General features: G+C 43.3%; 1 protein-coding gene across 1 annotated transcript in view; it reads left to right on the forward strand.

Moving 5' to 3' along the window:
• Nucleotides 1-12566, forward strand: part of TMEM241 (transmembrane protein 241) — a 91268-nt gene that overhangs the window by 23152 nt on the left and 55550 nt on the right. The window contains exon 4 of the mRNA XM_065889463.1: nucleotides 18-99. Within this exon, the coding sequence (XP_065745535.1) occupies nucleotides 18-99 (82 nt within the window). The remainder of the gene's footprint in view (nucleotides 1-17; nucleotides 100-12566) is intronic.

Genomic DNA, 12566 nt, shown 5'->3' on the forward strand with positions numbered 1-12566 from the left:
CTCTTTCCCTTTTACAGATCTGATGTTTTGACATGGCTTCCTGCTTCAGTGCTGTTTGTGGGTATCATCTATGCTGGTTCCAGAGCACTGTCCAGACTGGTAAGTGTTAGAGGTTTTGGGGGGGACAGTCCCTTTACCTTCTTCCCCTTTGCCTTTAACTTGTTGTGCCTTGGATCAATAGGGGGCAAAGCAACAGCTTTAATGATGGTGCAGCTAGATTGAAGAACAAGTCTTGGGGCTGAGGCCAACGTGGAGTGGTCCCACTCCCTGAATGGAAGATAACCAGATAACAGGGAAGGACTGACTTGTTTTACAAGATGGAGAGCTGCAGATGGAGACGTAGGAAGCCGGAGTAGTGATATTTGTGGAGCCTGCTCTGCGTGGATACACCCCGTCATTGGGAGCAAGGAGGGTGGGCTCAGTCTGCTCCTTGCTTCCGGGGACCGTGACCCTGCCCATCAATAACACGGCCTGGACGGGCTGGGCTTAGTCGTGGGTTCGCATGCTTGGTACGGAATTGATGCCCAGTATACAGGGACACTAGTGAAACAAGTGTTCATTCTGTCCTCCCACCCAGACCCCAGGACTGAGCTCCTCAAAGGAGGGTACTGTGAGGAACAGATTTCTTCCAGCTGTGTTATATATGATATGGAACTCCAAAAATTTAGTTATTTTGCCACCAAAGGAGAATCCATAAATATCAGCATTGACCAGAGTCTCAGAACATGGCTTAAAACTCAGGAACTTTTTGTTTTCATATAGTTAAGGTTTTGTTTTTTTTAATTGGGGTATAGTTGCTTTACAATGTTGTATTACTTTCTGCTGTACAACGAAGTGAATCAGCTATATGTATACATATATCCCCTCCCTCTTAGACCTCCCTCCCACCCCACCCCCCATCCCACCCACCTAGGTCACCACAGAGCACCAAACTGAGCTCCCTGTGCTATACAGCAGATTCCCACTGGCTATCTGTTTTACACATGGTAGTGTTTATATGTCAATCCCAATCTCCCTATTCATCCCACTTCCCCCTCCCCCACCGAGTCCACATGTCCATTCTCTACGTCTGCATCTCTATTCCTGCCCTGCAGATAGGTTCATCTGTACCATTTTTCTAGATTCCACACATATGCGTTAATACACGATATTTGTTTTTCTCTTTCTGATTTACTTCACTCTGTATGACAGACTCTAGGTCCAGTCACGTCTCTGCAAATGACCCAATTTCGTTCCTTTTTATGGCTGAGTAATATTCCATTGTATACATGTACCACATCTTCTTTATCCATTCATCTGTCGATGGAACTTTAGGTTGCTTCCATGTCCTGGCTATTGTAAATAGTGCTGCAATGAACATTGGGGTGCATGTATCTTTTTGAATTATGGTTTTCTCAGGGTATATACCCAGTAGTGGGATTGCTGGGTCATATGGTAGTTCTATTTTTAGTTTTTTAAGGAACCTCCATACTGTTCTCCATAGTGGCTGTATCAATTTACATTCCCACCAATAGTGCAAGAGGGTTCCCTTTTCTCCACACCCTCTCCAGCATTTATTGTTTGTAGATTTTTTGAAGATGGCCATTTTGACTGAGGTGAGGTGATACCTCATTGTAGTTTTGATTTGCATTTCTCTAATGATTAGTGATGTTGGGCATCTTTTCATGAGTTTGTTGGCCATCTGTATGTCTTTTTGGAGAAATGTCTATTTAGGTCTTCAGGAATGGTTTTATACTCTAATTGCTGTTTTTAATCTATCAGAAAATGATTGTATCCTAATGTTTGAAAACATGAGAAATTTTCAAACAATTCAGTCTTTTAATGTAAAGTTTGTTGTTATGTTGGCCCCTTAGGCCTCAGATATGAAAGCAGTAAAAACAAAATCTGCCTCTCTGGATAATAATAGTATTGTTAGGACAACTCCAAAGCTGCAAAGTAGTGGCTGAGAACTGCGATAATTTCTAAATTAAATCGATAATTTCTAAATTAAATCATCATTTTCCTTTCATGATTCATAAGCTTGAGTAGATGGGATGATGTGTGCGATGGGGGAGAAAATAGCCTGGGTGACCTAAGAAGTGAGACACAGAGCACGTTGGTGCTGAGCCCAGAACAGGGGGCCAGGCTGGCTCTCAGCTGCCGCTCTTGATGCTGTCAGGCTCCTCCAAGTCCATGGCCTCTCTTTACGGCCTCTGGCCTGCAGGGGGAGCTTCCTCTTCTGTAGCAGAGTATAGGGTTTGACTGGAAAACAAAAAAAACAAAAAACAATCTTTCGTTGTACAAACGTTTTTGAAATTTTTTGTAGGCTCTGGATAGTTATGGATGCCAGAGTTTTGAAGTTTGAATAACTAGGGTGTTGTGCTAATAATTTTTTGTTTGTATAGTGCTTTTTTTTGTTTGTTTTTTGCGGTACGTGGGCCTCTCCCATTGCGGAGCACAGGCTCCGGACGCGCAGGCTCAGCGGCCATGGCTCACAGGCCCAGCCGCTCCACAGCATGTGGGATCTTCCCGGACCGGGGCTCGAACCCGTGTCCCCTGCATCGGCAGGCGGACTCTCAACCACTGCGCCACCAGGGAGGCCCTGTATAGTGCTTTTTCATGTGTTCTCTGGAGTGATTTCCTTTGTATCTTTTCATGTGAGTCTCACAGTCACCTGGTATGTGAGGCAGATGTTAATAACCTGGCAGAGGAAAACACGTAGGTGTGGGAAGTCTCGGTAAGCTGTCTCTAGTCCCAGGTAATGGCAGCTCTTCTGACTCCCCACCTTTTGCCTTTTCAGATTTGTCTCTTCAGGATCAAGGTATATGGATTTTAGAATGAGCCCAGGGTACAGTAGACATGCATAAGCTTGAGACTCTTGGTTGCAAGTGTTAGAAAGCTCACCAACTGGTCTAAGTAAAGGGAAATTTCCTGGTTCACATTAATGAAAAGTCATAGTGTAGAAACTGCTTCAGGCATGGCTTGACCCAGAGGTTCCAATGACCTACTCAGAATCCAGCTTCTGTCTCTCTTTCAGTTCTGCTCTCTGTCTTTGCTTCATTTCACAGCCAGGCTCTCGCCTCATGGGTGTTGTTGACTTCAGGCTGACATCCTCACAATTTTAAGTCTAATGGAAAGACTGTCTTCCTTGTAGCTTCTGCATGAGTCTCACAATTCAGTCTGATTGCATCAGTCAGGACCACTGCCCATCCCAGGTCTAAAAGCTGGATGGATTTACGTTGATTGACCAGTCCTGGATCATGACTTTTCTGAACCATTCACTGTGACTGGAGAGACTCAGAGCACTGTTTGGCCAGCCCTGGTCATACAGGATCCCCAGCTGGACCCACAGACTGAGAAAGGGTGAGGCAGATGCTTTATATTGGAGTGCTTTACCAAGGAAGGGATAAGGAGGCTAGGTGGCCAAAAAACCCTCAAAAGTCCATTGTAAATGTCAATCTAGTACGTCTCAGGCAGATGGAGATTTCTGTAACCTGGAGCAATGCTTCTCAGAGCGTGGTCCACAGAAGGTGATAGCCTGTGAGCTCTTTGTTACCTGTCTGTAAGGAGATTGTGCCAGAATGAACATCACGCTTGGCACTAAACACGCTGATGAGTTTGAGCTGACATTTTTTTTTTCATAGCAGGACTTTTTGAGGAAGGAAGCAGTGCGCTGACTTATATTCTGTGCGAGATCCTTATCTTTTGGAGGGACTGCATTGGAGTGCCCCTGGCCTAGAGCACAGACTTCTCTCATTGGCAGAACAAAGCTGTTGCAATTCGAACTCTGAGCAAAGGGAAACAACCCCAGACCAAATATATCCAGTTAGAGTGGGAGGAGGACAGAAAAGAGACACTTATTACTGTTTTTTTTTTAGTGAAATAACTCAACCCAGCATCTGTTCTTTGTTCTCTGAGTTTTTTGTTTTTACATAGTTGCTTAAAAATTTACAGAGTGGATGAAACACGAGGCACTCGTACAGCTTGTGTTAGATGGAAAACCTGTGTCAACATGCTGGTGCCAGGCTGGCAGTCTCATGAATCCACGAGGACCTGGGGGAAACGTGCTCAGTTAAAATGCGTGGGTGTGTTGTTATGCAAAACACTGAGGAAGTTGCTCTGCTCCATAAAGGCCTCCTTCATCTGACAGGACTTTGAAGTTATCCTTCTGATGTGCAACTCCTGAGAGTAAGCTGATGTAACTCTTCAAAGGCGAGGTGGGGACAGTTCTTTATTGATTTTTCTACCTGGAACTCACAACCGAATGATAGAATTAAGGGAAGGAGATTATTCTTGTGGCTCTCCATTCAGCAAATATTTATTGGGGAATCTACTTCTGGGGGCTTAATGAGGAAGAAGACCTGCTTCCTGACCTTGAAGAACTTCCAGGGGAATCCGTGGGAGACACACAACTCACCATGGGAACAGGCATCGTGAACAGTCAGTGTTACATATGTGTGCCGGGCACTTCCTATTGTCAACCCTCATGACATATGAAGTTGGACTTAATTACTCCCATTTACAGTTGAGGAAACTGAGATGCAAATTATTTGACCAAGGTCACCAACTAGTAAATGTTAAAGTGGAGATGCAAGCTCAAGCCTGTCCGACGATAGTGGTTCATCTGCAACGCTTACCCTCTTTCCTCCCTAAATCACAACAAGCAAAGGAGATGAGCCCATCAGGATGGAGCTGGGAGGAGGGGAGAGGAGCCGTGTGGCTGTCCTCCCTTCTACAGGGGCTAATTTAGCTCTGCTTCGCCAGCGTTCCTGCCCTGAATAAGGTCACAGTGTTGAGGGCTGATGGCATGAATGTCAGTCTTTGGAGGGACAGGACAACGTCAACCAGTCGTTATTACTCTTATTATAATTTCCCTGCCGCAGCCCTTCTCGGCTGGACGGGATTGCCCCAAAGCCTATGCTGGCGAGTGTTTAGAACAGATGTGCAGATTCTCACACTCGAGAGCTTCAGGGAGAAGCCATCCCAGTGCTGGTGATCTGGGTGCTCAAACCATGCTCTTTTCTTGCTTAGGGTCAGCAGTTGGAAGACTCTGCAAATCTCAACTGAGGCATCTCGACAGGACTGGCCTTGGTTTCCTACCCAGCACTTTGATCTTGAGCCTCCCCTAACTGCTTGTCAGGGTTTCTGTCTTCACTCAACACAATGGAATAGAGATTGCCCCGGGGGTGTCGGTGAGGAAACACACATGGATAATCATACTCACGGGGAGTGAAATTACTCAGTTAAGCAAACTGGAGCCTGTGGGCTCCCTCCTGCTTGGTTTGGCTCCAGTATCACATAAGGGATCTTGGATCCATGGGAAAAGGACGTAAATGTTGATCTATCAGTAGAATGGAGACCCTTCCCCTGAGGTTCCCTGTCACTGTGGTTAGAGGCAGTTGTCTTTCACATGGTTTTCTCATCAGAGGTGATCAGAGTCCGATTGCAAGGATTACTTAAGATGTGGGCACAGTGGCAAAATAATAACCCCCTCCTCTGCATTTTAGTTATGTTCCTGCCCCATCTAAAGATGTTTTCCATAACCCTTATAAAATGACTTATTAAAACTGGGCTCCAAGCGGAAAACTTCATGACACTGGACTTAGCAGTGATTTATTGACTGTAACAGCAAGACACGTGCAACAAAAGAAAAAAATAGGCAAATTGGACTTCATCAAAATGAAAAACTTCGGTGTATCAAAGCACGCTGTCAACAGAGTAAAATGGCAATTCACAGAATGGGAGAAAATATTTGAAAATCATCTATCTGATAAGGGATTAATATCCAGAACATATAGAAAACTCCTAAAATTCAACAACAAAAACCAAACAAGCTGATTGAAAAATGGGCAAAGGACTTGAATAGACATTTCTCCAAAGAAGACATGCAAATGGCCACTGAGCCCATGATGAGGTACTCAACATCGTTACGCATTAGGGAAATACAAATCAAAATCATGAGATACCACTTCGTGCCCATTAGGATGACTGTTATCAAAAAAATAGAATATAACAAGTGTTGGTGAGGGTGTGGAGAGGTTGGAACTCTTGTGCGCTGCTTTTGGGAATGCAAAAATGGTACAGCTGCAATGAAAAACAGTATGGTGATTCCTCAAAAAATTGAAAACAGAGTTACCATATGACCCAACAAAAAAATTGAAAGCAGGGACTTGAGCAGGTATTTTGTGTACCTGTGTTCACAGCTGCATTATTCACAGTAGCCAAAAGTTGGAAACAATCCAAGTGTCTGTTGACAGATGAATGGATAAACAAAATGGTATATCAGTACAATGGAATATTATTCCAGCTTAAAAAGGAAGAAAATTCTGACACATGCTGCAACATGGATGAACCTTGAAGACATTATGTTAAATGAAATAAGCCAGGCACAAAAGAACAACTCCTGTATGATTCTACTAATGTGAGTTACTTAGAAGAGTCAGATTTATAGAGACAGAAAGTATTGGTGCTTACCAGGAGCTGTGGGCTGGGGAGAATGGGGAATTGTTGTTTAATGGGGACAGACTTTCAGATGAAAAGAGTTCTGTGAAAGGATGGTGGTGATGGTCGCACACAGTGTGAATGTACTTAATGCCACTGAACTATACATGTAAAAACGGTTAAAATGGTAAATTTTATATGTCTATTTTACCACAATTAAAAAGATGTGTTTATAACTCCCCTCCCCAGGCTACAACAGAGATTTTCTTGAGGATTATATGGGGGAGGGGGATATGTTCTCACTTACCTCACTCAGAGCCCTTTCCGGTGCTGTAGGAGGTGCATATATATATATATTTTTTTTGCCTCTTTATTGGAGTATAATTGCTTTACAATGGTGTGTTAGTTTCTGCTTTATAAGAAAGTAAATCAGTTATACATATACATATGTTCCCATATCTCTTCCCTCTTGCATCTCCCTCCCTATCCCACCCCTCCAGGCGGTCACAAAGCACCGAGCTGATCTCCCTGTGCTATGCGGCTACTTCCCACTAGCTATCTACCTTACATTTGGTAGTGTATATATGTCCATGCCTCTCTCTCGCTTTATCACAGCTTTAACTGAATTCATTCCTATGTACTCGTGTAAAAAAAGGGTGAGAAAAATAGCAGTTCACTGAGAGCAGGCCAACCTGCCCTCTGTAGTAGCACGTGCATTTATGGCCCCAAGTGAGGTTCTTATTCCCATGCATCTTACAAGCTGGCATTCTAAGCTGCCTATTTTTCAAACAAAAAGGCCCCTAAACACAGGTCAGCTACTTTATGTGATGAACAGATGAAGGAGGGAGGTGGCCTCCAAGCTGGTGCTGGAGATACTCTGGCAAAGAGGGAGTCTGGCCCTCTGCCCTCAAGGAGTTGACCTGAAGGTCCAGTGGTTAGGACTCCACGCTTTCATTGCCAAGGGCCCGGGTTCGATCCCTGGTCGGGGAACTAAGATCCCTAAAGCCGCTTGGTGCGGCCAAAAAAAAAGGTGTTGGCCAGTTAATGACAGAATGATAAAATTAATGTAAATAAACACTCAAATTTATCTCATGCCAATCAATTTGTGAATATATTCATTTATATGTACACATAAACATATTAAAACACCTCAACTGTCTTCCCAAAAGAATGTGTTGTGGCTTAAAAGAATAATGATGATGAAAATAAGATAAGCATTTCTTATGAATAGAATTTAAAAGAAATCTAGGTCAAGGGTAATTGAAGAAGAACTAGATGAGACCACAGAGAGACTTAGCACATATCTTATGAAATAAATACAGCTGGGCCTTGGAAAGATGAGAAAGCTCTCATCTTTCTGCAGCCGAATAAAGAAGTTACGAGACTCTCAGTGCTTGTAAGAGAAAAGCGGGTTGTTGCCGCAGACATGCTTCTTCCTTGCTGTCAGGTCCTGAGTCCTCATAAAGGGTAAACTGGGCTACTTAGGGTCTTCAATCGCATCCTTATAACAAACACAGTGGTAACCTGATTTCTGGGATTCTTAGTGCATTTTGGAGGCCTAATGACAGCACAGTTCAGTAGGAGCGATTCTCCGGGGCTAAAATCTCTGCTCTCCAATTATCCGGCTCCCTTCCTGTAGGAACAGTTATTTCTGGCATGCATGATTTTGATGAAAACTAGGCAGCCAACAGTTCAAAGGTACATTCTTTGGCAAGGGCCTGGTGAGCAATTATTGTATATTGCAGATTAAGGCCACGTCCACATATTTAAAAATCACCCAAATTGAAGGTAGGATTGATGTTTTTCTATAAAAACTTAGAAGTCGACCCAGGACTTGGCTAAGGGAGTCATCCCCACTCCTACAGCATGACCCGAGTCCATGCCTGTGGGCAGGGCCAGGATTTTCCATAGAAAACTGTTTTAAGTCAGTTCCAACACCTGAACAAATAACAATCAAGGCTTGAAAATTCCACTCTGGGAAGCATGGGAATAATGAAAAATCTTAAGTAATAGTTACCAATTTCTCTTTACATCCAGAGAAAAATTTCCAATGGTACATAGATGCAATGTAAAATTATAAGTGAATGTTAAAATTTTAAGAATAAATTAGTTGCAAACTGTGCCCCTAAGTAATGAAATGAATTGGACTGTAGGGTAGTTGCATTCGGTCAATTACATTTTGTGTCAAAGTTGATAACTTGGGCTTCATGGTAGTTGATCTTGAGCCATTTTTCCTGATGAAATATGGTGGGGACCTTTTGTTATTGAGCCCGTTCCTAGAGTCTTGATGTGAAAGAACAGGCTTATTTTTCTGTTCTCTTTAGCAGCAAGCTAGTGTCTAGATCGTCTAAAGTGATTTCAAATTATTAAGAGGCAGGTTAAAAAGGAGAACCAAAATACATCCTTTCTTTTTTCTCATCCGTATAACTGGAATGTTAATAGTATCTCCCTCATAGATTTATCATGATGATTCAATATGTAAAAGCAATTAAAACAGAGTCTGGGGGCTTCCCTGGTGGCACAGTGGTTAAGAATCTGCCTGCCAGTGCAGGAGACATGGGTTTGAGCCCTGCCCTGGGAAGATCCCACATGCCGCGGAGCAACTAAGCCCGTGTGCCATAACTACTGAGCCTGTGCTCTAGAGCCTGCAAGCCACAACCACTGAGCCCGTGCGCTGCAACAACTGAAGCCCGTGCACCCTAGAGCCCATGCTCCACAACAAGAGAAGCCACCACAATAAGAAACCCATGCACTGCAACTAAGAGTAGCCCCGGCTCCACGCAACTACAGAAAGCCCACTTGCGGCAACGAAGATCCAACACAGCCAAAAATAAATAAATAAATAAATTTATTAAAAAAAAAAAAAGTACAGTGACAGCAGTAACATTTAAAAAAAAATAACAGAGTCTGGTACATAGTAAGTATTCAATATATCTTAGCTATTATTGTTATCATATCTCAGAACTTTTTATTTTGTTTTTTTTGCCTGCACCGTGTGGCTTGTGGGATCTTATTTCCCCGACCAGGGATCGAACCTGTGCCCCCTGCAGTGGAAGCGCAGAGTCTTAACCACTGGATTGCCAGGGAAGTCCTCATTTCTCAGAACTTCTGTCTGATTTCACAAAAATAAGTCCTGCTGAACCTCACTCCATAAAGATAAAAGGCAGGTTTTCTAAAATAATCAGTCACTGGAGTCTCTTGAACTAATAACGTAGTTCAGACTGGGGCTTCATGCACAGAGGTGGAGGCCAAGGGAAAATCAGTAATCATAAATTGTAGACTGCCTTAATACTGTTTTTGATAGATCTCTATGGAGGCTGATAAAATCAGTCGTAGAATTACTGTTTCTAAAGCCTGTTAGCTCCTCAGTCGAAAAAATGGCTTGAGAAATTCAGATTAAAAAATTTTTAAGTGGAAATGGAAGATATCCCTTTAAAAAATGGCGTAGAGTTTACTCCGAGGTCATCTGTTTTAGATCATACCAGTTATATTGCTGGAGGAAGCAGACTGGCAGGATTTGGAACACAATGGTATTGGACATTGCACAGTTGTAGGTCCAGGAAGTTTATACTGGGGGCTTGCTGTAATTTGGCTCCATAACATCGAGACTGGGAGCGTGGGCGTTGCCGTTACTGGGTTGGAGTCATGGAGTCATACCCAGAACTAGGTGTGAGCTCGCCAGCAAGCTGCCCCATTAAGCTTCAGTTCCCTTGTCTGTAAATCAGGGCAACAAGCATCCGTGGATACAGTTGTTGATATATGGTTTAAATAAGAGAATGCAATTAAAATAATTAGCACTGTACTGAACACATTGTTGGTATCTATGATTAGAGAACTTTAATATCAGTTCTGGGGACTTCCCTGGTGGTCCAGTGGTTAAGACTCCGCGCTCCCAATGCAGGGAGCCTGGGTTCCATCGTGGTTGGGGAAATAGATCCTGCATGCATGACTCAACTAAGAGTTCACATGCCACAACTAAGGAACCCACATGCTGCAACTAAAGATCTTGTATGCTGCAACTAAGACCCGGTGCAGCCAAAAATAATTAATAAATAAATATTAAAAAAATTTTTTTAATTAAAAAAATTAAAAGGCAACTTTCTTTTAAAAAATTAAAAATAAAATAGAATAAAAAATAAAGTAAAATCAGTTCTGTATGTGTAGATAGATCCTTTTCCAGAATCTGATCAGAATCTCCTAGGCAGATGGAGAAACCTGTCCACAGTTTATAAAATTGAGAAAATTAAGCCTCCTTGAAGTCTAGAGTTAGCGTCTAGAGTCACCCTAAATCTCGTTTCCTTACAGATTTTATAGTCAAGGAGGCAAAAGCATTTTAAATCAGGGCTTTATTTTAAATAAATAAGATCCAGGTTGCCCTGTCATTTTCATGTCATGTACCACAGGGTTAACCTCTCTAAGATTTTCTGTGCTATCTTCTTAGGCTCAGACCTAGAAGGCCAGGGCCCACGTTTTCCAAACATGAGCCCAATGGATAAAGCCAATTAAAAAAAAAATCTCTTTAATAATCTTAAAATACATAAAGAATAATTGAAAATATAAAAGTTTAAGAGGGATAAAAAGAAGCACAAAAGATGAAAAACATAGAAAATAATTAAAATAAGGATGATTTTAAAAGGAAAAAAGTTTCAGCTGCACTTTTAAAGGAGTAGAGAACGTTAAAAAGGCAAGAAAAATGTAAGGTGAGAGCTCAGAATGAAATGAAACAGTGCAAGTTAGAACAAAATACCAAAATAGGGCAGAGCGATACAGTTATAAAAGTCTTAAAGACAAGGTAAAAATATATACTCCCAGGGACTTCCCTGGTGGCACAGTGGTTAAGAATCCACCTGCCAATGCAGGGGACCCGGGTTCAAGCCCTGGTCCGGGAAGATCCCACATGCCGCGGAGCAACTAAGCCCGTGCGCCACAACTACCGAGCCTGCGCTCTAGAGCCCGCGAGCCACAACTACTGAGCCCATGTGCCACAACTACTGAAGCCCGCTCCTAGAGCCTGTGGTCCACAACAAGAGAAGCCACCACAATGAGAAGCCCGTGCACCGCAACGAAGAGTAGCCCCCGCTCATCGCAACTAGAGAAAAGCCTGCACGCAGTAATAAAGACCCAACGCAGCCAAAAGATAAAGAATAAATCCATCTGGAAGTGGTTGGGCAGCAACATCTGCTTAAAGACCCACTTAAGATTCCTCCAAGCTGGAATAATTTCCCAGCTCAGGGTCCTCCATCGATGCCACTAAGCGTGGGCTTGGTACCTCTTAATATTGACAGCCTTCATGCAGTGCTCCTGCATTATTTCCATCGTTCCTCCCTATAGCTCCAGGTCGTAGATATTGTTATCCTCATACTACAGAGGGGCAAACTGTTTGGATACGTGCCCTGCTCCACTAGCAGATGGTGGAGCTGGAGCCTGAAGCCCAGCTGATGCCAAAACCCATGCATTATTCTTGATCTTTTTCTGCTTTCCAGGAGACATTATCATCATCAGCAGCAACAAAGACAATAGCACAATCCCTCACCCCTTAATCCCTCCCCTTTACCTTGTCAAGATTATCTATCAAATTAGGAAAGACTGCTGTTCTTAGCAAACAGCCCAGCGATAGTCAATGTGCAGTGGGTACTCTGTGTATCTTGATAACCCACTGGAGTGTTACCTTTTTTTATATCTTCTCCCTCCCCCCCCTTTTTTGGGGTACAAAGTTGATCCCAGTTATCCCATCATTTACTGCAGTTCAGTCTCCTAAATATTTCCCTCATGTGGCCACTTTTCTCCATCTTCGCTGCCACTACCAAGTTCAGGCCACCGTCTTGTCATTCCTTGTATTAGTTTCCTGTAGCTGCTGTAACAAATTACCACCTACCTAGGTGGCTTAAAACAACAGAAATTTATTCTCTCCCAGTTCTGGAGGCCAGGGGTCTGAAGTGAGTACCAAGGTGTGTCAGCAGAGCTGCGCTCCCTCCAGAGGCTCTAGGGGAGAATCTGCTCCTTGCGTCTCTCTTCCAGCTTCTGGTGGCTGCTGGCACTCCTTGGCTCGTGGCTGCATCATTCCAGTCTCTGCCTCTGGGGTCACATCGCCTCCTCCTCTGTGTGTGTCAGATCTCTGCCTATCTCTTAGGAGGAGATCTGTGTTT

The sequence above is a fragment of the Phocoena phocoena genome, chromosome 13 (genome assembly GCF_963924675.1).
Source record: "Phocoena phocoena chromosome 13, mPhoPho1.1, whole genome shotgun sequence".
NCBI lineage: Eukaryota > Metazoa > Chordata > Mammalia > Artiodactyla > Phocoenidae > Phocoena > Phocoena phocoena.